Genomic DNA, 23,917 nt, shown 5'->3' with positions numbered 1-23,917 from the left:
AGAACGAGATGGTGTCATAATCCTGTTCCACAAAACTGCCCTAGCTTCGGCAACACCGAAATACAGACGTGCAGTGTTATTCCTTGTTCAGGTATTTAAACATTTATATTTATGTCTCAACTTTAAGTAAAACTTTTAGTAAAGCCATTCATTTTTAAAAGTTATCTTCCCAGCCCATGCTTATACGCTAAAAAAATTTCTCTAGTCCAACTTTTATTTTATTAAGCAATCAAATTGATACAAATTAATTTTTTTAGTAGTTGTGTTTTATTGTTAGCAACCAAACCATACTCAGCCTTTGATTTTCTTGTTCAGTACGTATAACAATCGCTTTGCATTGCGCAAAACAAGAAAAAAGAGAAAAAGTCGTTTGGTTTTAAGCTTTTTAAGCGGGATTCGCTTTTTATATTTGGAATTTAAAGCATTTTGTCTTCATCAAACAAGAATCTCCCATCACAAATGTAATATTGAACTGTAAAAATTTGTATTCGATGTGATGAAATTCTATTTTTTTTTTAAATACCAGTGGATGGAAATTGGGCGCCATGGTCTGGTTGGACTGAATGCTCAGCTGCTTGTGGTTATGCAACACAAAACAGAACGCGAAGTTGTACCAATCCATCACCATTGAATGGAGGAACAGATTGTTTTGGATCAGCTAGTGATGTTAGAGTCTGTAATTCCAATCCATATTGTCCAGGTAAGTTTTACAATTACTTATAAATGAAAAAAAGTTTGGTTGTGCAAACTTGAAAGTAAAAAAATGATATAACGTAGGAAGTTGTCTTGTCTGTGAAACCAGCGAAGATCTTTTTTTATTTGTCTGTTTTTAAATTAATCGTAACAGGCGCTACTAAGTCAAAATAAAGAATAAAAGGACGATATACGAGGCGAGATGGACAAAGACAGTCTAATCTTAAGGCAAGTCCTGCGAATATAAATCCTGCATAAGCAAATTTTAATTATCTGCATCACTTATTATGTCGTGGAACAAAGGTTCACATTTGTTATTTGCGTTAAAAAAAAGTTATAGCAATCCAACAGCTTTTTATAAGAGACAAAGTTTTACTCTCAATCCCATATCTTTCAAAATTTTTTTTTTAAAGGAAAAAGTGAAATCCGAGTTAGGTATAGCATTATGCTACAATCTTTGATTTTCTTAAATTTGGCGTTAAGTAATGAAAAAAAATTTGGTGGTTAGCAGGTAGTTAATTACAATTACGTTGTAAGGCAGAAGTAACACAAGTCCGATTTTTAAAGTATTTCTAAAAAATTCCCCATGATATTTTTCAAAATTTTGCGTGTAACCAAATATAAATATCGACTAACATCATTGTTTTGGTATTTAAGTGGGCGTTACAAAAGTAAAGCATTTTTCGACACGCCCTTGATTTTTAAAGTTGATCTTGAATAGCTATAGGGATTGGAAAACTAAAATTTAAAAGAAAAAGTAAGCGCAGTTTTGATTTCCTTTCACTAGGATGTGACGTAGCAGTCCAAAGAAGAATCAGATTAAACACGGAGAGTATGCAGAATGAAGAATGTGTACAAATGGGTTACTGCTTTGAAAAGGAAAATATACCAAATCCAAAATGTTACATGAAAAAAGGTAATGTTCTATATATATGTAAGTGAGAATGTGGTTATTTACAAATAATGTTTCTTCTCAAACATGTTTAATGCAAAGAGAGATGACCAAGAGCAGATTAATGCGTGTAATGCGCATATGTTCGTCCCCAGGGGTTCTTAGCCGTCAAGTAAACGCTAGAGGCTTTGACATCGACATCAAGCCCTGGTGACGAGGATGATAATGACCACACATTATTTCGTGTTTGTATTTTGACTTATAAAAGCAATGGTAAATTTTTGGTAATGTGATATTTCCACTAAGCCTTCCAAATATATTTCGTTATACCTATCATATTGTAGATACTACCCTGCTTTCCCTTATCTCTATTTTAGGTTCTGCTGGGAAACGATACGAGTCATCCATAAAAATGACCTCAATGTTTGGAAAGGAGCTGGGAAAATCAATTAGTCAAATCCAGTGCTCATTAAAATGTACACTTGATGAAAATTGTGTTGATGTTGTGTTTAAACCAACCAGTGGCAACAAAGGAAATTGTTATGTGGCTACCGGAGATCACGTGTCATCAGCTGACCATGCAAAATCTGGCTACATAATTAAATCTGTGAAACCATAATGAAAGGTTGAACGTGCAAAAGTTATATAACTATTATTGCTGTGTTGCGACATCAAATTGGAATGCAAAGCTACGACAGCATTTTGTTTATTAGGTATTTTTTGAAGTAGTTGTGTTTACCGCACTTACTTATGATAATATTGACCGTAATCGCTGGTGTTCAGCGACCTATTAGATTTTTGAGATTTTTTTTAAACTGAGCAATAACTGTGCAATGCGAAAGGAAATTTTTGTTTTGGACGAACATTACTAGTAATTTGCTGATTAATCGAAGAATAAAGGGCCGCTTAGCCGATTTATGATGGTATTTTGTAATTCTACAAGCATAGAATTCATATATAAATTTAAAAGCACTAAGCAAGCCTAATTTTTTTACGCTCTATTTCTAATAATATGTTGTTTCGATTACTTTGAAGTGTGTTGAAGTTGACGCAGCAGTTTTACCGTACTTACACAACAAACTGCTTAGACTCTTTTGTAAATATTTAATTCTGTTTAGTTTTGAATTCAAAAAACATTTATTACGACAACTTTTTGTACAAATAACGATTGTAATATAGTAGACGAGAATTTGTTGTGTTTTCATGCATAAAAGTGAATTTCAGCTATACATGATTTGTGATTATATTTTTTTCACCTCCGCTGTTAGCTTTATCGAACATAAACAAGGCGTATCATCAGACAGAGATAGGAGCCTATTATTTAGGTTTTTTCAATGTCTGATATAAAAAATAGCAATTTCACTGTATCAGCATAAATTTTTGAAATTCAGTTTTATCTTAAATAATAAATTAATCCTGTCCTGTCTCGTATTTGTTAACAGCACGCTGCCGTTTTTAAATTTTTAAAGTTCGCCCCAGGCCACGTAGCTATGTCATTGTTTTATCGAGTGATCTCCGCTGCTGACATCATAGAGATCATCATAGCTATGTATCATCGCATATTATCTTTAACAAATAGTCAGTTTACCTAACGATTTTTAATTTGAAAAAGAACGCATAGTCAACATTCTAGACAGTGATAGCTACTGCGAACAGAAGAAGTAGTTTTTTGTGGTATTAGATATTATTATATTATCGAACCGCTTTAACTAACAGCAAAATGATAGAAGATTTATAAGCTTATCGTACGTCGTTGGTTACGACGATTTAATTGTCGAGTGTGGTGGCAAGTCAGTTGCTTAACCAGATTGTTCAGCAACCTACACTGTGTCTTTAAACTTCTATTTTACAAAAACATTTGGATATACATATCTTTTTTTCAGTACACCTTCTCAATGACCTTTCCTTGCAACATCAACTAAATCGAAGTCGATTTTCAGGTAAATAAACATTAAGGAATCAAGATTGTTATTATTTTAAGTTCAGGTGATAACTTTTCGATACAAAATTAGATGAAAAAGTACGTACATAAAAAATTTACAGTAACTTATTGATAATTCAATAATTTTCAAAGTTAAATAGAATTCAGTACGAGACACATAGATTAAGAAATTCTCTTATTGAATATAAACTTTTTTCTCTCATCAAACCACATGAATGAACCGTCAAAGCATGCGAAAGCTAGAGTTCCGCTATCAATTTTAATTTTAAATTTCATGCAGTATACAACTTTGCCCGCAATCCCTATTAAGTTTTTTTTTTTTTTTTACTTTCAGATTCGGCATTTAAATTGGATTTAAAACGAGGACACAAATCCACCGGATATATCACAAGAAAAGGGAAGCTATTACTAATTGATGATTTTTTATTATTTTTTTTGCGCAATTTCTTTCAGTAACCCTTCTTCTCCCAGTGCAGCTTAATGAAAAAAGGCTTCACATTGAAATTTAAGAAATTAATTAATTAAAGCGACGGTAAGTTTTGATTTTTCTTTCATCTTTTGCTAATAAAAGAGAAAAGAGTTCATGAGTGAGGATTTATTTGCAGGCGCATAGAAGAGCAGTAGGTACTTCGTGAAGAGTTTGAATTTTACATAAGAAATCAATCAATTTTATTTTCGACATGAAGTTGGTTCAGATGACATTTTTTTTCGTCTGGTTGTTTTCGAAAATTGATTTGTCCACCGCAGGTACGAGATAGTTTTAAAGCGAAAAAGAAAATTACTATGTGAAAATGTTTTTTTTAATTGCTTTTTGATATTTTCTTGTGGAAAGTATTACGAGCAAAGGGTGTGTGTACAAAAAATACAGTCAATTTCAAAGCACTCTTCAAAAAAAAGTTAGGAAGTTTATCAACTTTTTTCATTTTCTTTTTTGCTTTTTCACTAATCTTTATTCGATTGAAACAAACGTAACATATTTCAAGAATAGGTTCAGTCAACTAAAAAAGTCCATATTTCATAATGCACTTTAGTTTTTTAAAAATATACTGGTATATGAGGCATAAAAAAACGTCTTATAGTTTCTAGTACTGTATAAATGAATTTTATACTCGAAAAATTTTGAGTTCGCCTAATTATCCAACTATTTGGTGCAACTTTACTTTCCTCCAGTATAACACAATGGGGCAAAGACAAGCCACACAACATGTTTACAAAAAAATAATTTAAATTTGCTTCGTTTTAATACACGAAATTTAACATTTATTTTCGTATTTAAAAATACGATTAGTTTTAAAGGTGAGATTTTTATTTTGTGTTCTGGGATCTCTTTAAATTTCTCTACTTACAAAAAATAAAGAAAATAAAAAAATTGTCTTTTTATTTCTCGTGATTTGCTTCACTAATAATAATAACAGCGTTAACGTAATAGCCCCCGTCCAAGCAAATTTCATTACTTCATGCTAACAGGTTGGCTAGCATGCACGAAATAGAGACGCAGGAAATATGTATGACAAGTTAACAGCCAGTGTAACATGTTATTAATTTATTCTAATTGTCTTAGATTGCAGTAGCATTCAACGATGCAGCGATTGCAATTCAGATGCTTGTGGAGGACAGTGTTTTAATTTATATGGCGGACTCCTAAATTTTTTTCAAAATGGAGATTGTTATTGGAAAAAGGGTACATATTTTGTTTTCATTTTCATTCAAATTTTTCTTTAAATAAAATACACGCTTTTTCGTTATAAATATATCAAAATTCTAACCAGGCTGGTTATTATTCATATTTCTCTATTGTTCTAAACAATAGATCTATTGTCTTTAACCCGAAATCCCAGCCTGATATTCTTTTAAAGTATATCTTTATAAAAGCAAAAGCGCGTATATTCTTTTAAAATTAACTTACACGGATGTGCGCGCATAAAAATTCTTCATGATTTAAAATCCCACAACCTGGTCTTTGTTTTAATAAAATGCATTTCTGAAACAATTTTAGTTCACGGCAACTGGGGTTGGTGGAGCAGTTGGACTTATTGCTCACGCACATGTGGAAGTCAAGCCCGATCAAGATCTCGATACTGCAACAATCCTTCTCCGCAATACCAAGGGAATAACTGTTATGGCAGTAGCTACGAAACGAAGTCGTGTTACCTTTCTCCGTGTCCAGGTAAATATTCTTTCAATGTTTTACCGCTTATCAGATAACCTTTATAGCATCTCTTTAGCCCTTTTTTCTTTTTTTTTGTTGTTGATATTTTGGAACTTGATTACAAGAGGCAATTCATCAAAGTAATAATATTAAAATTACAATTTTGCAAAATTTAAGCATAAGATGATACAACTTAATTTTTTTTAAATACCAGTGGATGGAAATTGGGCGCCATGGTCTGGTTGGACTGAATGCTCAGCTACTTGTGGTTATGCAACACAAAACAGAACGCGAAGTTGTACCAATCCATCACCATTGAATGGAGGAACAGATTGTTTTGGATCTGCTAGTGATGTTAGAGTCTGTAACTCCAATCCATATTGTCCAGGTAATCATTACTAATGTTTATACAGTGGAACCACATTAAAACAGACAATTATGGCACCAAATATTTTTTCCACTTCAGAGCTTTTTGCTAAGAAGATTTTTGTTCTTTTTAAATTTTCGAATCCTGTTTTCTTTTACTAGGATGTGACGTAGCAGTCCCAAACAGAATCAGGCTAAACACAGAAAGTATGCAGAATGAAGAATGTTTGCGTATGGGTTACTGTTTTGAAAAAGAAAATATTCTAAATCCAAAATGCTACATGAAAAAAGGTAAAATCATGTTTATATGAGTACCCACAACTTCAACCTTTTTTCTCTTTTTGATAACATACGGTGTAAAAAAGAGACAAAGAGCCCTGGGGTCGAAGTTTAAGTAACTTTGACCACTTCATAGTTGTCAATAGGTATTTCAGTCATAAACAGTAGTGTTGTTATCACCATCCATCGATTTTACAACATCACATGAGGCCTTTAGTAAGAATGACAAACATTTTTTAGGTCCTTACCTCTATTTTAGGTCCTGCTGGGAAACGATACGAGTCATCCATAAAAATGACCTCAATGCTTGGAAAGGAGCTTGGAAAATCAGTTAGTCAAATCCAGTGCTCATTAAAATGTACACTTGATGAAAATTGTGTTGATGTTGTGTTTAAACCAACCAATGGCAACAAAGGAAATTGTTATGTGGCTACCGGCGATCACGTGCCAACAGCTGACCATACAGAAACTGGCTACATAATGAAGTCTGCTAAACCGTAACGTTGGACAGATTTTTAGAAATAATAAACTTCACCAGACTTATGGCATGGAATAGAATCGTAGAATCAATTTCGTTCTAATTAAGGGCGTTTTACTTTTATAATAATTATTTAAGTATCAGGAATAGCATAGCTTCCATTACATGCAACGTCAAAGCTCCACAATGCACACAGGAACCCAAATTGTTTTGTAACGTCATGTATATAACAGAAACAGAAATATTTCCATTTGGCAGTGTTAACATTTTGTATTTTTTACGACACAAATTTTGTTCACATTTTATAACATATTGTACAAGAATTTTGTTGTGTTTTCTGTGTAGACAATATACTAACCTTTCGTGAATATTTAAACATAACGGTCCATCCAGGGTCATCTACCAGGAGAAAGGATGTATAGGTCATCCCAACTTCTCTTTAGAAATTATCAGGTATCATTGTTAAGGGTAGTTTTCTCTGCTACAATATATTGTACAGAAAAAATTTAAAGGTCACATTTTTTTTTTAAATAAAATCAGTTTGAATTAAAAAAACTAGTAGCAGGACCCTTAAATCAATTTCAAAAGAATAAAAATTTCTTTTGTTTACTGCGCATTTAAGCATTAGAAAAACAAAGTGTGAACTATTGTTATTCTTGTATAATTCTACAGAATTTTACACTAGTTACCAAAATATAGTGTACAATATTGCGTAGAATAAAGTTTATTTACAACAGAACAGAGATAAAATTGTAATTGTGCTAGGAATGACTACAGCAAAAGATCACAATAATTTTCAGAAGACGAGAAAACGGCTGGCACATATTAGAAATTGAAAAAGAAGCTCTAGGGGATAAGATTGAGTTATAGTATTTTTCACGCGCATCATATCTGCCGCAATATTTTTGCCGTCCGTGGACAATCAGGGAATGGCAGCCACAAATAGTCTTCGTTCACCGTCAAAAACAACGTTGTTTACATTTCTAGGAAAAATGGCGGCAAATTGGGCTCAAGATCAGTGGGTTGTAAATGGAACATTTGAAGATTCAAACTCAGGATAGATTTCAGGATAGAACAAGTTTTACAGCATGTTATGTTATATAAGAAAGTAGATTTTTTTGTTTCCCTATCTAGTACGACACAGATCACATAATTTGTAAGATTTTATATCCATTTTCAGGAGATCGTTTTCCCTTTTTTTAGTTTGTGGAGATAATGGAGAGAAAAACGCAACTTTTTTGCTTAGCAATTGCTATGGAAAACGCCAGGAGTTTTTTCACTTAACCAGCTCTAGCTAATTTTCAATCAATAAACTAAGTCAATTAAATTTTTAGCAACTTTTGTCTGTGAATGATTTCCCTTTCTCCACCATCAATCTTGTCCCTAGGAAGATATGCCTGCTTCAACATTCAAAGACCAACTGACATGGCCAACATTGATTGTGGGGAAAGGGGAAAGGCATTTTATTGTGTTTTTCCACTTTTAGCAATAATATTTGACAGGGATTGTAGCTAGCTACACCATTTTGTTTTACTCTCAAAAAACTCCATGTTCTAGTTGCAGTGTGACATATATGTTGTTTTAATTTTGCATCTAAAACAATCGACATGCGCACGGCTGCATGCAGGCAAGAAATATAAAGAACAGACTGCAATGATCGAAGAAATCAATTTAAAAAGGCAACTTACTTTTTGAAATAATTAACGTGATCTTAAAAAGAGAAAATTATAGTAAGAAAAACCATTTCCAGCCCCTTTTAGTCCCTTTCTTTTATTGCCTGTTAAAATGTGCGCACATATACGGACCTTTGTAAACATTCGAAACTTATCTATTTAGGACAACAATATAGCTATAAATGATTTTTTTAAGTAACAACAATGGACATGCATTACATGCATGTGAATATGCATTCACAAGTGGAAAGAAAACCAAACAAACTGCAACTGTTCCAACCTATATTGTCCGACCGACCCATGTTGTCCGAAAAATGGCACCAACCCATATTGTGATTATTTTCAGAAAATATATCTTGTGTTAATGCAGACTGTTATGACCCTTAATAAGACCTTTTAATATGGAATTTATGAGGTAACGCAAGTCTCATCCTCATTTAAACCTTTTCAGACAACATGGGTAGACATATATCTCCTACCCATATTGTCCTAAACTTTCTTAGACAACGTGGGCAGGCATGTAGCCCTCACCCATATTGTCCTAAACCTTTTTGAAAAACATGAGCAGGTGTATAGCCTTTACCCATATTGTTTATTTGTGTGGGCTGTTAAATGTTGCAGAGAGTTGTCTGGTAGAGCGTAGTACCCTAATTGGGTCTGTGTTAATCAAAACGAGCATTTAATAATCTAGGATTCACCATGTAAGCCATGTCCCTTCCAGTAAATAATGGACAGGGTATCACTCGATATTTGTGTGACAAGCCATGTAAAGGCAGGTTCACTTTTCATTCGCCATAGTCGCACGAAAAATCAACCATGAATCTACACACGTGCATCTACACACGTATTTATTGTTAGGATACTACGTAATTTTTTCTCATTCGCCAGCATTTGCGCAGTAGTTGTATTCAGATAAGTTCAATAAGTAATAGAAGACACTTATTTTTAGGTACTTAAGACCAGCAATATATTTAATTTAAAAGGGTAATAAGAATGTGAATGTCAATTAGGTCTTAACATCTCCTCTGTTATATATTAATGGTCTGTTGATCAAGATAATTGTTAGAATGTATATAGTTCCAAGTCTAATCCTCTCTTCTGTCTTTAAAAGTCATTAAACAAAACTTTAAACTTTGTAAAATAGTTATTAATAACATAACACACTGTAGTGAAATTATTGGCTGTACAATGTGAGTTAAGTTCCATTGTTGTGGGTTAAATGTACCAAACGTTTAGGAGGTAGGGGCTGTTGTTCACAACGACCTGGTGCATTGTGTGAAGCAAGACGTTGAAGTAACCGGCCAGTCCAGGGTTTTGGGGGTACTTGAGTTGCTAATTCAGGAGGGGTGCTGGTGTCTTAGATGGTGAGGTCTACAGCGGTAGGAGTGTCCATTACTGGTGTTATTGAAGGCATGATTTTGGGTGTTGGCTTCACTACTTTACGAATAAAGCATCAGTTTTGTAAAGTGATACGTCCCGAGACATCCATCCTAATCTGATACTGGCGGTTGGGAAGGGTCTCAACTATGCGACCAGTTTTCGTACACTGGCGAGGATGCTTCTTTCCACGCTTGTGAATGATGACAAAAGTGCTAACTGGAAGGGGAGGCAGTGCATGTACATGTTTGTTAAGGCCGGTTTCCATACAACTGCATTTTGCGCCCAGTCGTAAAAAGCGCCGTGACTTTTGATCTACGCATGCGCATTATCAGAATAATGCCACTGACCTCGCGCTTTTGCATGCGCTGGGGCGATTTAAAAAAAGTTGAACAGGCTCTACTTTTGCGAGCTACATTTTGCGCTTCAGCTTAACAGCCAATCAAAAGGTAGCAATCTACATGAATTACGAAAGAATTTTTAATTAGATCATTTCAATATGGCTAGCAACATCTCGTTTCTGTGTTAAATTTTTGTCAAAGCCAAATGAATGTAGAGAATCAGAATATATATCAATCAAGTGAAGTAGATGAAAAACAAAATAACATTAATGAGTCTGTGGAGGCACAAAGAAACAACATTGTAAAAAAACTTAAAAAGACTACTCGTGATCTGATGACATAAAATCCATAAGCAAAACGTTTGATTCTTCTTTCTATGGAAAGTCGTCTCATCCACATGTTTTTCTTACGTATTTTACAACGTTGTTTATTTCTACGCTATAAATATATTGCTAGGACTACTCTCAAATTTTGCAGCAACAAATATCGTCTGTTTACATCAGCCGTGTTTTGCAAAAAACGTGAGCAAAAAATTGCTAAATGGAAATGGTTCGGTATATGTGATAAAAGTTGCGGTGCATTTTACGACTGGGCGCAAAATGTAGCTGTATGGAAACCGGCCTTTATAGTCTTCAACTAAGACAATGTTGTGGTTATGTAGTGCAGCCTCTCGTTGCTTAGCTGAAAGGGTCCAATCTTGGTGCGGGCAGTAGTGATGGGGGTGCGCTGGTAGGTGATCCCGAAGTTGTCTGTGGAATAGAATTTGGGCTGGACTTAAGTTAATGTCAGGTAATGGTGTGTTGCGGTATTGTAGAATGGCCCGAGATGCCCTATCATTATCTATAGAGTGGTTGTTAGAGATACTATCATAAAGAATACATTAAGAACTCTTAACACCAAGTTCTGCTTGTCCATTAGACTGGGGGTATTCAGCAGAAGACAGTTGATGGTGTACACCCCAATTCAGTAAGAAAGCTTTGAAGGCGTTGGAGGTCAATTGTGGCCCTCCGTCAGTGCTGAAGTACCATGAGTGGTGAATAAACTGTGACATACTGATATAAACTTCTTTGTTGTAGCCTCATTCAAACCAAAATGGTAAACACAAATCCAGCCACTAAATCGGTCAACATGGAGAGGTAGTGGATCCCATTGATGGTAAAGTAGTCTCCACAGATCTTTCGAAATGACCATTCTGGAGGTGGTGAGAGTGAGAGTGGTTCTTTGGATTGACTAGGCGTGTGTTGGATACACGTACGACAGTTGTCTCGAAAAATATGGATGGTAGAATTGAGTCCAGGCCAGTAAATGCATTTTGAAGATCGAGCTTTCATTCCAGTGCACCCTTAGTGGGCAGAATGCAGTGATGTTAACACCTCTGTTCTGAGACTCGATGGAATAATAATGCGTTTATTTAGTAGGGCGATGCCATTCCATGTTGAAAGTCTCCCACGAATGTTCCAAAATTGACGGAGCATGTATCTTTTCGGTTATCTGGAAACCCGTCAGAGATGGCAAGTAGTAGGGCCTGATATTTAAGGTCATCCATCCCACAATGACGTACACGGTCTAAGGAGGTCACTTAAATGCCTTGTTTGGCATCCTAGAATTGTTCCATTGCATGGTTTAGGGGTGTTCTGTGTTAAAATCTGTTTCATGCAGGGGTTGTCGTATTTTATTGAGCAATGGGGATTCAGCAAATGCAATTTCAGCAACCGAGGGGAATCTGGATACAGCATCTGGACCTCGGAGCCATTTTCCTGGGCAGTGATGCATTTTAAAACGAAATCGTAGGGTTCTGCTTTTGAGTTTTTGCAGTCTTGGGTTTGTTATAGTTCCAAGATCATGGTCACCAAAGATGCCCAAAAGTGATTGATGGTCTGTAGTGACCGTTAGGTTGGTGCATCCCAGTAAGAACATCCGTGCATGCTTCAGACCCCATGCTACTGCAAGGGCTTCCCCTTCTCTAGGTGAGTAGCGACTTTCAGCCTCTGACGTAAAGCAAGAACCTGCATATACCAAGTGCCATCCATCTGGGCAGCAGATAGGGGCAGGTGTCACAATTGCAGTACTTCTATAGTAGAATGTATCCAATGCCATCTTTACTCCAGTCACTCTGTAGACAGGTAGACAGGTAGGCCTGGCAGGATCAAATGATTTTATTCCATCTTCAACGAGGGATATCAACTGTATTTTGGACAGACGAAACAGTTCTTCCAGTGTATCATCCCAGTAAAATGTTTCTTAACTAATTCTTTAAATGGGAGCATAATTTTACTCGTTGCATAAGCCCAAGATGTTTGGTTAACTAGTCCAAACCAAAAGCGAGTCCCACTGAAGTTTGTTGGGATTGGAAAGTCTCTGATGGCAGATAGAATATGCAAGGATGGTGCAATGCCTGTAGGAGTTATTGTTAAGCCGGCAAAGTTGACTGTATCTTGACAGAATTGGAATTTATCAGCGTTAATTACTATCCCCTTTTCAGCACAGAGGGTGAGATAGTCCCATGTGTGATAGAAAGATTCTTTAATGTTGTTGTTATACAAAAGGGTGTCGTCAACGCATTTCACCTTATGTGGTACAGTACAGTCCAGATGTAAGCGTACGCGTACGCTCAACTTGCAAAAATAATTGCTTTCATTAAAAAAAACAATGGGATAGCGAGTTCCTTTCAAATTGCGCGAAAATAATTGCTTCGTGTTAAAAACAAAAGCATAGCAAGAAACATTGTTTAAAAACAATACTCTGCGCGGGAAAAAATTAAACGCGAAGGCCATTGAATTTTTATTTTTTTTAACAACGAAACTAATTATAGTAACGCGATTATAATCTGATATATTTAAAAAACACAAGCTCTTTTAAAAAACAACAAATCCAATGATCTAAATATTTTAAAAAAACTAATGCTACTTTTAAAACTTTTAGTAATATTTCTTTATCGTCGAAATATATTTTTTAACATGCGAAACTTTTAAAAGTTCTTTTTATAAAAAGCAATGTTTAGCAACGCAAACGGAAAAACCCTACGTTCAGGACTTTTCCCTTCGCAATAAGATTTCGAAAACAAATTAAATTTTAATACCAAAGAAAGAAAAAATCTAAAAATATAACTTTTGACGTTTTATAGTATCACGCTACATTTTATTGTTAAAAACATTGTCTTTGTTTTTTTAGCGCGCAACAGCTCTATCTCTTAAAAGATTTAAACAATGCATCTCGCTGTCTATTTAGTTTTCGCGCAAATCTTTTATTTTATAAAACTATCAAATAATGGCTCGCCGTGTCACATTGATAGAGTTCATAACGAAGCTTTCCTATCGCCGTTCTTCGTTCTTTAACTTTCTAAAAAATCATTTCTATCGCCGTTCTTCGTTTTTAAACTTTTAAAATGCGATCTAAATAAACATTTCTATCGCCGTTTTTTGTTTTTAAACTTTTAAAATGCGATCTAAATAAACATTTCTATCGCCGTTTTTCGTTTTTAAACTTTTAAAATGCGATCTAAAAAAACATTTCTATCGCCGTTTTTCGTTTTTAAACTTTTAAAATGCGATCTAAAAAAAACATTTCTATCGCCGTTTTTCGTTTAAAACTTTTAAAATGCGATCTAAAAAAACATTTCTATCGCCGTTTTTCGTTTTTAAACTTTTAAAATGCGATCTAAAAAAAACATTTCTATCGCCGTTTTTCGTTTTTAAACTTTCAAAATGCGATCTAAAAAAACATTTCTATCGCCGTTTTTTGTTTTTAAACTTTTCAAATGCGATCTAAATAAACATTTCTATCGCCGTTTTTCGTTTTTAAACTTTTAAAATGCGATCTAAAAAAAACATTTCTATTAAAATTAAAGTTTCAATCTTTGTTAAAATATAATTATTTCTATCGCTTAAAAGCTTTATTTAACCCGCGCAACCAACAATGCTTTCTCGCTAGTTTATTTAGTTTCCATGCAAAACATTTGTTTAATAAAACTATTAAACAATGGCTCTTCGTGTCACATTGATAGAGTTGATAACATTTGCAATTATGCTATTGGGAATAGTTATGTTTACACTATTTAACAATAGTTACGCGCAGTTATAATAAGCTATTTTTTCTTCAATAATCCTTTGTTTATTACGCGCAAGTTAATGACTTACAAGACTCGCAAGATAATTAATAAGAACAAAAGACAAACAACTACCGCCTCCGAGAAAAAGGTGTGAAACTTGAGCGTACGCGTACGCTTACATCTGGACTGTACTGTATGTTCTTTATGACTTCGTCGTACCGTCTGGTATAAGCATTCCCAGATGCAACAAAGCCTTGTGGCATGCGGAGGTACATATACCAACCCCATTCGGTGATGAATGCGGTTAAGGGTTGATTTTGTGCATCAAGGGCAATGGCACGGTATCCGTCAACTGCATCAAGAATAGTCTTCTTTGTGCTGGGTGGCACCTAGCACGCTAGCTGGAAGGGGGAAGGGCAGTGGTGAGTTTCACAAAGGTGGTTGTTTAACTGTTGAAGATCAATGGTTCTGCGGAGTTTTCCGTTTTTCTTTTCGGTAATAACCATTGTGGTGGACCATTCCACAGGAGTCCCGATAGGGACGTGTGCTATTATCCCACGACAGACGTCCTCGTCAAGACTAGCCTTGACCTCTTTTTTCCAGTGGTAGGGTATAGAGTATATTTTACTGAATGTCGTTGTAGAAAATTGGTCTAGTAGGTATTTTTCTAGTTTTGTAACATTCTTTTTGGTAGCTGGATAAGGCAGATTACCTGGTCGTGGAGGTGGTGATGCACGGTGATGATAATTATTTTCTTGTTCGATGTTTGCAACATGAGCGGGAGTATTATCCATTGGATATGGGAATGAAGATGGTAAGATGTTTACTGCAGTGCAACCTTGGCGGCTAAAGTAGATACGATCAATGTTGTTGCATATGTGTAGTGGCTGTTTGGTTGAATGGTTACCAACGGTAAAGCGAACAGGAACCCATCCTTTGAATCTGAGTGTTGTTCCACCCACTGCATGAACTCGTTTTTGACAGTGTATTAGAGCATTTGCTGTTATTCCAAGTTGTCGTAGATGTTGTGGCCCAGCTAGGCATATACTGGCACCACTGTCTGGAAACATTTTCAGTCGGTTGGGGTGGCCGGAATAGGCTTCACCTGGTAGCAAAGGTGTTAATGATGTGAGAATGTCTGTAGTTGTGCTGCTTTGGGTGTACAATTTGCTATTAGTGTTATAGGTTACGTGAGCAATCAAGGCTCCAGCAGTATCAGGCGTTTCCAACTTTTCTGAAGTTCTGAATGGTTTCTTTCTGCATACTCTGGCAAAATGATTTGGGGTATTACAGCTTTGACAGATTTTTCCCCAAGCTGGGCATTTCGCAGCCCTCTCTCTGCCAGTATGGTTGTTACTCCCGCATCCTGTACATACAGGTGTGTGTTTGGTGATGGGAGTTCTCTTTTGTTTCTGGTAATCGGTCCAACGTACGGCCATGACATCAGATATGTCTTGGAGTTGGGCGGGGTCTGGTAGAGCAGTCTCGAAGGCTTCAGCATGTTTTAGGATGTCCTCTAGTGTTGTTAGTTGGCTGGCCTTAGCAAGGACATCTACTTGAAATGTTTCATTATTCAAGCCTCTCATAAATTGGTTTCAGATATGTGTAGGTGATAGATCGAGGTTGCAATGGGGACATGCAAACTCACAGTCTTGCACAGTAGATTTAGGACGAACTAAATAATCTTTCAATGACTCATTTTCATGTTGTGAAATAGCGGTAAAATGCATTACGATGGACAGTTGGGTTGGATCGTGTAGTCACAATTTCCTCAATGGCATCTAACAGTTGTGGTTCAGGCAATGTCAGGAAATCTGGCACGGTATTGATGATGCTATGTTGTGTGGTGTCATCACAGGTGTTTTACAACATTGATGTTAGATGGGTAGGTGCCATGACTGAAATGTTTTTGTAGACTTCCCAGTCAATCTTAAACTTTCGGAACTGGGGACGTGTTATCTCAGAGTTTATTTCTGGTAGGAGGAGCTTTTGATTGTGGTGTACTAGGGATGGTGGTGAGAGCACTCTTTATCCGTGGAGGTAACTATTTGATATGGTTTAATATTTTCAAGATATCTCCAATAACGGTAATCCCTAGGTCTGTTAGTAGGGGTTTGTCCAATGAAGGAAGCAGTTCTCAAGGACTCGATTGTCATAAAAGCTTTTTGCATAGATTTGACTGGCTGTATCAGGAATACCAATAGAAAGAAAAAGATGTTCTCCAGTCAGATTCTGCTTGCAGCGCCATATTCAGATAAGTTCAATAAGTAATAGAAGACACTTATTTATATAGGTACTAAGACCAGAAATATATTTAATCTAAAAGGACAATAAGAATGTAAATGTCAATTAAAATTTAACAAGCTGGAATAAGTTCAACTACCACCATGAATAGGATTTTTATCAACCAATCAGATTTCGAAATACAATTTCACAACAATATTTAAAAATAATATCTTAATTGTTACATGCTGTTTATTTTTAACTGCTTTTTGTCATTTGCAACAAGTAGATTTTTTGTATTCGCCTTGCTCAAACGACCATAATTAATGAATGTGAACCCACCTTAAAATATGCACATCTAATCTATCTGTTACAACTCTGAAGATACATTAATATAAATTTCATGGCCTTTAAATATGATAAAAACTCTTGACCTCTAATTTTGTAAAAAAGACCGGAACAAATGGGGGTTATGATGTGGCTATTTTAGCTACAAATTATTATCATTATATACATTGATTGTTTCATTTAGGTTTGTAGTATTTCAATTTTATGTAGCTTTTGGTTGCACACGTTGCTTCTCTTATGATTAATTGTCGTAAACTTTGCGTTTTTAGCAACGTTCAATAACACTTGCTGCGTAATAACATTATTTGCTTCAGACAACTTAAATTATTATGGACAAATCACTACAGTTAATACAATTTGACCATAAGTTGAGCAAAACATTAATGTCAATTAGTTTTTTGAGAAGTTTTGAGAATCAATGTGAAAAATTACTTTAATTTTTATTCTTAACTTCTTAAACTTCTTTGGCAATGAAACCAGCAGAAGCTACAGTGTTAATTAAACTTGTGATGGACGAATTTTTCTTAAAATTAGTTTTCCGAAATTTCAAGTAATTCGGACTGTAGGACACTTGTTACTGTTGTTTGCTTGCACCCTTAGCAACTGGAGAAAAGTGTCCTATTTAAATACTAAACTGGTAATACTTATAGCCTAATCATGTAACAGGATTCTAATATACTTCTTGAAAGTAAAGAAAAAAAAATTGTTTTGTTGATAAAGTAGGAAATTGTCTAATAAAACTAATTGTTGTTCTTGAAATATTTAATACAACTAAATTTAATTAAAAAAGCACCATTGTAATTTTGATAATTTCATAAGAAAGGCTGTGATGCATCTGTTATTGGCCTTTTCTATCAAAACCTTTTTGTGAATTTTGTTTAAGCATGTCTTTAAAATTCTTTATTTAATTCATAAGCTACTGATACACATGTGCACACTGATCTGAGTAGTTGTTGGCTGAAAGTTTGTTTAGTAAAAAGAAGATAAAAAGCAATGCAGGTGTAAATAATGTTAAAGTTCTCGTGCTACCATAATGTAAAGTTACTTTGTGACAATTAATTATGGTGTTGTTAGTAATAATTTTCTCTTATGTGATTCACTTGCATAGTGCTCAGACACATGCTATTCCGCTATTGCTTTATATTTGGTGTGCTCTGCCTTGATATACGATTTTTATACTATGGGCCTGAAATGCAACAAAAACAGGTAATGTTTTAACGACACAAGTGTAATAATGGGCATTACACTGTAATATGGCTAACTAGAAGAGAAAAGTTTGATAATTTCAATATCCTTTTTAATAAGGCTCAAAAAAATGGGTTTAGCTTGGAAAGGTGTTGCTAAAAACGAACCTTGAAAGTGAAAAAAGCTGCTGATTATTACTTAGTGTTGATTAGCAATGTTAAACAAAAACTAAATATTTTAAAAATTAGACAAGGTCTTTCAGATGCAGATATAACCATTTGTAAATGCACATCCTTTTTTGACAAACCAGACCAAAGTGATTAAAATATGAGGGTGATTTGAACCGTTTGTGATACTTTATTACGGAAGATTAGAAAATCATTTTATTAACTCGGCAAATTAATGCATGAAATTAAATCGTTTTTAGAAACCCTAAAACAAAAAATCATATTAGTCTAAAATCATAATCTTTTCTAATCATAAAAATCGATTAAAATCTACTACAGTGCCACTTCTGGCGTCTTGCTTGAAACACTCCAACTGCTTTTCAACCATTCCAAATTTTTTCATACTCTTTGATTTTAAAGTGATGATCACCCTTGCGTGGATTGGATCAAGAGTAGACAATTTAAGATCCACTTGAATAGTCATTACATACGGTGATGGTTTTAGTGAAATCTGAAGGCTTTTTTTCATCTTTATTCCCTTAAAAAAATTATTTTTTATATATTTTTTTATTGATTATTTATGAAATTTACATTGTTACTTTGCTCTTCCACCCGCTGTACAACAAAGAGCCACAAGGCGTCTCCATTTTGAACAGTCTTTAGCAAAGCAAGTCCTTTGACTTGAAACTAGTTGGTGTCTTTGTGTATTATTTATCACAGTAGAACCACAGGTCTTTTTTGGTTTCTCACGAGATCGCATGCCACTTAAGGGGTCACTTTTGCCTGTCTGCTTTGAGATAAACATAAAAAGGTGACCAGTAAATTAAACTCGTCTGCCAGCTGCAATTCTACTAAGTGTTCTTGATTTTGCTTTTTTAAGAACATTTCTAATGTGATCAAGTTGAGATATGCTTTTTAAGAAAACCATGTATTGAATTTACAAGGCTAAATAGCCCATAAAAGCACTATTATATAGTTATACTCTTTAATATACTGTAGTCACTGGAATTTAAGCTAGCAAGTTGGCATTTAAATTTTTATACCTGTTCACACCTTGTATTACCTTAAAAAAGAAAAAAACTTTTGCAGGAAAAAAATTTCACCATACTAATATCACCTTGGTATTTTGGAAATTAACCTTGGAGTTTTTTGTTAAAAGATCTTTAATTTTGTGCTAATGTAAGTTTGCTGGAATAAACGTTTGTAGCTGATTACCTTGAACATGTGTAAAAAAGAAATATTTGCAGCTTAAATAACCAATGTTTTTCACTGCAAAAGTTTTCTTTTTAAAAGTAGTTCACTATGAAAAAAGCTGCTGATTATTACTTAGTGTTGATTAGCAATGTTAAACAAAAACTAAATATTTTAAAAATTAGACAAGGTCTTTCAGATGCAGATATAACCATTTGTAAATGCACATCCTTTTTTGACAAACCAGACCAAAGTGATTAAAATATGAGGGTGATTTGAACCGTTTGTGATACTTTATTACGGAAGATTAGAAAATCATTTTATTAACTCGGCAAATTAATGCATGAAATTAAATCGTTTTTAGAAACCCTAAAACAAAAAATCATATTAGTCTAAAATCATAATCTTTTCTAATCATAAAAATCGATTAAAATCTACTACAGTGCCACTTCTGGCGTCTTGCTTGAAACACTCCAACTGCTTTTCAACCATTCCAAATTTTTTCATACTCTTTGATTTTAAAGTGATGATCACCCTTGCGTGGATTGGATCAAGAGTAGACAATTTAAGATCCACTTGAATAGTCATTACATACGGTGATGGTTTTAGTGAAATCTGAAGGCTTTTTTTCATCTTTATTCCCTTAAAAAAATTATTTTTTATATATTTTTTTATTGATTATTTATGAAATTTACATTGTTACTTTGCTCTTCCACCCGCTGTACAACAAAGAGCCACAAGGCGTCTCCATTTTGAACAGTCTTTAGCAAAGCAAGTCCTTTGACTTGAAACTAGTTGGTGTCTTTGTGTATTATTTATCACAGTAGAACCACAGGTCTTTTTTGGTTTCTCACGAGATCGCATGCCACTTAAGGGGTCACTTTTGCCTGTCTGCTTTGAGATAAACATAAAAAGGTGACCAGTAAATTAAACTCGTCTGCCAGCTGCAATTCTACTAAGTGTTCTTGATTTTGCTTTTTTAAGAACATTTCTAATGTGATCAAGTTGAGATATGCTTTTTAAGAAAACCATGTATTGAATTTACAAGGCTAAATAGCCCATAAAAGCACTATTATATAGTTATACTTTTTAATATACTGTAGTCACTGGAATTTAAGCTAGCAAGTTGGCATTTAAATTTTTATACCTGTTCACACCTTGTATTACCTTAAAAAAGAAAAAAACTTTTGCAGGAAAAAAATTTCACCATACTAATATCACCTTGGTATTTTGGAAATTAACCTTGGAGTTTTTTGTTAAAAGATCTTTAATTTTGTGCTAATGTAAGTTTGCTGGAATAAACGTTTGTAGCTGATTACCTTGAACATGTGTAAAAAAGAAATATTTGCAGCTTAAATAACCAATGTTTTTCACTGCAAAAGTTTTCTTTTTAAAAGTAGTTCACTATTTGTACGCCTGATGCGGTATTCTAACTTAGCAAGGCATGACAGCCAGCCAGCCAATGGTCTGCTGGAAGGTTTTTTACATGTCTCTTTTATCATCAGGAAAAAGTATTTTTCTCTCAAGTTTATTTGGGATATAGAGGTGTAGCTTGAAATCTTCCACACTGTTTTCTCAGAGTTTCCAGACCTTCTTTATTATTGGCTATTACTCAAAACTACCCCTCACATTTATGTCAAAGTCCTATATACTCTGCACATCTAGTAACTCCTGTTGTGATTATGGTTAAAACTTGTAGCTTGCATCATAACTTAGGAAACATATTATGCATATTTTTGACACATCACTTATTTCTTCGGGCACCTTTTGCTATCTTTATATTTAAAAAATAAGTATACAGCATGTACTATATAAGCCTTACAGAGGGATGCACAAGTTCTAAGAAGCAGAACTGGGCGCTTTGTTTGAAGTAGTTTTAAATTATTTTCATAATACGTCTATTTATCCACAATTCAACATTGTGTGTAGCTGAAATATTTTTGCTTTTCCACGTTATATGATGACCACTTAATATTCGGTAATGTGCAAAGAGTCCCTCATTAAAATTTTTTAATTCCTTGCTGCAAATCATTAACCAGTTTTAAGTTAGTTTCCGGGACAAAACTCATAATTTTGAAAAACAATCTTTACACTTCAGTTCATTAAGAAGGATCTTTTTAAATTAACTGCAGCCAGAGAATTTACCTCCCCCTTTTTAACATGGCAGGCATTTTTTCCGACGAGTCTCCAAAAATTATCTGAAGTGCTGGATTGAGGTATAAATACTATGTTGTTTGTGACTATAAATTTGTTTTTATTTAGTCTGATAAAAACAAGAAAATTATGAGTAGTTATATCATTACAGTCAGGCTGATTCGTTCATTTGAGTATCGAAATATACGGAATGTAGTGTATCATCATGTTGATTTGAATCAAACTGGACTAGAATTTATAAATTTCGTGAAGGAAGACATTTTAAAAAGAACAGAACTCCCAGCACCTTTTCGTAAACACTTGTATAACGCTATGAAAATTGAGCAAAAACAGTTTGGATCCAAAACCAATGATCCAGTCATAAACAATGATAATGACGAGGAGCTTAGGATTTGTGAGCACAAAACACTTATCGAATGTGGTGTAGGAAATGAAACGGTGATATCATTTTACAACAATGAAGAATACGAGAAATACAAGCACAACCCACAACACTTGTGGTAGAGATGGTGTATAGTGGACAGAGGGAGTGTGTACAAATTGCTTCACACACGCCCTTCGTCCACCATTCTTTTTCAAGATTGTTATCAAGCTGGGCGTTGTTATCAAGTTGGGCGCTATTTGTAGAAAAAAAGGATTGTGGGGCGTATACTGGATTGATGGCGTATGTAGAAATTCCTTTGTGACCTAAGATTTGTTATTAAGTTCACATGTTAAAAGAATTGTTTGTATTTGAAAACAAACACAAAATATATCTGCCTATAAACTGTTACTATCATGTGACACAATACGCAATTTTTTTGTTTATATTTGTTTAGTTTTAAGTAAACCATATTACTCAGAGAATTGTTCTCTTTGTTATATCCCACTTTACCCTTTACTTAAAAAAGAGAAATTCGTAATTATAGACTTCTATATTAATCTTGTTACTTAGAATAATTACTATGTTCTTGGAAGTTCTCGTTGTACTAACTTGTTTGTTTTTGGTTTTGCCAGCTACATTTTTTGTTATTGTTAAAACAATAGTTTGAAATAAAACGAGGGAGATGTTTATATTTATAAGTGTGGTTTTCTTGTAATTTCAAAACGTGTTTTGTGGAACGATTTTGTAGTGTTTAGATAAAGTAAACGAGGTTTCTCCATCATGCAACGCTCAAAGGTATTTTTTTTTCTTCCTTAATTTTAATTTTTTTTTATTAACTAGGCTGTAATGATTCTATAAAGAACTTTAATCTTCTTAAAAAATTAATTTTAGCACAGGTAATGTTTAGTTGTTTTGATTTTTATATATAAATATATTTTAATTTAAATTTGAAACTTCGTAACGTAAAGTGTAAATAATGATAAGGTAATGATATCATATAAAATATTACTGTTTTATTTATCTGAGGCTAGTTCTTTCTTGAGCCTTTTTTGTTCCAAGTAGTCATAACACAACTGTAGAATTCAGCTTTTTATTTCATACTTGTGAGTTTTTCCTCGAATTTCTTTTAAATTTATGATTTTTATAGAAAAAAGAGGTGGTTTTTGTTGCTTTAAGGTGTTTTTTTTGTTGCTAACGAAACTCTTTAATTTAATTTAATGATTACAAATAATCGTATTGGAAATATTTAGTATTGGATGTTAATTTACATCCTGTATTTTTTTATGGTAAAGTTCAGATTCAGGTTGGTTTTAGTTATAAAAAACATTAGTTCAAGTCTTTTTTATAGGCAAAATCCGAGGCTACTTGTTGTTATAAAAAAAAAAGGTTTGTATTGTAAGTCCGTCCTGGATTTTAATATTAATAGTCTTTAATGATCTTTCATACTTAAAAGTTCAGATTAAGAAAGTAGAAGGAGAAGCAATCGGCTTTGAAACTAATTTCTACATGCTTTGAACTTGAAGCAAAATCTGTCACTCTGGGAATGCTCGTGTAATTTTCTCAAAGGAGAATTTCAGATTTTTTATTTATTTTCCTTAAAAAGTATGACCAATCAGATCGCTACAAAAAAATTATTTCAGTGGTTGTACTTTTTTCCATTTATTTCAAGAATTAACAAGTTAAACTCGAATGGCTAAATGTTTCTTATAAATTTTGCCATTTCTGGGCCTTAATTAATAGTTATTATGTAAAATCAATGTTACTCTTATTCATAAGGGCTCCCTTGTAGTCTAATGTACGTAAGCGATTAAGAACCAAATTGTATATCTCTTTTTTCTGTGCATTGGCATGGTGAAAGGTGTTTGAATGTATGCTCTGAAGAGTCGCCAGGGAAACAGTTAAAGTAAAAATACCAAAATAAACTATATTTATAAAACAGTGATAATTTATAATTAAGAATTGTAGAAATATTTTTTTTCGATATATTCAGTTAAAGTATGATGTGTCGAAACGTGATATCGAAAGTTGCATATTTAGCGGTAAATTA

The 23,917-nt window shown here is 34.0% G+C and overlaps 3 protein-coding genes across 4 annotated transcripts; all 3 read left to right on the top strand.

Moving 5' to 3' along the window:
- The first annotated feature begins 1,379 nt into the window (after positions 1 to 1,379).
- LOC130644505 (uncharacterized) lies at positions 1,380 to 3,127 on the top strand. Its single transcript, XM_057450143.1, has 2 exons — positions 1,380 to 1,609; positions 1,963 to 3,127. Exons 1-2 carry the CDS (start codon positions 1,528 to 1,530, stop codon positions 2,202 to 2,204), a joined length of 324 nt encoding a protein of 107 aa, XP_057306126.1. The 5' UTR covers positions 1,380 to 1,527; the 3' UTR covers positions 2,205 to 3,127.
- A 10-nt stretch (positions 3,128 to 3,137) lies between these two features.
- Positions 3,138 to 7,122, top strand: LOC130644503 (coadhesin-like). 2 transcript variants are annotated; one of them, XM_057450141.1, is made up of 8 exons: positions 3,138 to 3,259; positions 3,469 to 3,525; positions 3,862 to 4,274; positions 5,089 to 5,208; positions 5,524 to 5,694; positions 5,891 to 6,064; positions 6,205 to 6,333; positions 6,581 to 7,122. In XM_057450141.1, exons 3-8 carry the CDS (start codon positions 4,208 to 4,210, stop codon positions 6,820 to 6,822), a joined length of 903 nt encoding a protein of 300 aa, XP_057306124.1. In that variant the 5' UTR covers positions 3,138 to 3,259; positions 3,469 to 3,525; positions 3,862 to 4,207; the 3' UTR covers positions 6,823 to 7,122. The 2 variants fall into 2 exon arrangements, with proteins under 2 accessions (XP_057306124.1, XP_057306123.1); XM_057450140.1 differs by having other exon boundaries at positions 3,170 to 3,375.
- A 14,469-nt stretch (positions 7,123 to 21,591) lies between these two features.
- Positions 21,592 to 22,213, top strand: LOC130644504 (UPF0538 protein C2orf76-like). Its single transcript, XM_057450142.1, has one exon. The coding sequence runs from the start codon at positions 21,636 to 21,638 to the stop codon at positions 22,008 to 22,010; it is 375 nt and encodes a 124-aa protein (XP_057306125.1). The 5' UTR covers positions 21,592 to 21,635; the 3' UTR covers positions 22,011 to 22,213.
- The last annotated feature ends 1,704 nt before the right edge of the window (positions 22,214 to 23,917 follow it).

The sequence above is a fragment of the Hydractinia symbiolongicarpus genome, chromosome 5, assembly GCF_029227915.1.
Source record: "Hydractinia symbiolongicarpus strain clone_291-10 chromosome 5, HSymV2.1, whole genome shotgun sequence".
NCBI classification, from domain to species: Eukaryota; Metazoa; Cnidaria; class Hydrozoa; order Anthoathecata; family Hydractiniidae; genus Hydractinia; species Hydractinia symbiolongicarpus.
The sequence above is the reverse complement of the archived record's forward strand: the minus strand, read 5'-3'. Positions and strand labels throughout refer to the sequence as shown.

Coding starts and splice junctions, on each gene's coding strand:
- LOC130644505 (XM_057450143.1), top strand. CDS start 1,528: ATGCAGAATGAAGAATGTGTACAAATGGGTTACTGCTTTGAAAAGGAA. Junction 1,610..1,962: donor AAAATGTTACATGAAAAAAG/GTAATGTTCTAT, acceptor TCTCTATTTTAG/GTTCTGCTGGGAAACGATAC.
- LOC130644503 (XM_057450141.1), top strand. CDS start 4,208: ATGAAGTTGGTTCAGATGACATTTTTTTTCGTCTGGTTGTTTTCGAAA. Junction 4,275..5,088: donor AATTGATTTGTCCACCGCAG/GTACGAGATAGT, acceptor TAATTGTCTTAG/ATTGCAGTAGCATTCAACGA. Junction 5,209..5,523: donor AGATTGTTATTGGAAAAAGG/GTACATATTTTG, acceptor AAACAATTTTAG/TTCACGGCAACTGGGGTTGG.
- LOC130644504 (XM_057450142.1), top strand. CDS start 21,636: ATGAGTAGTTATATCATTACAGTCAGGCTGATTCGTTCATTTGAGTAT.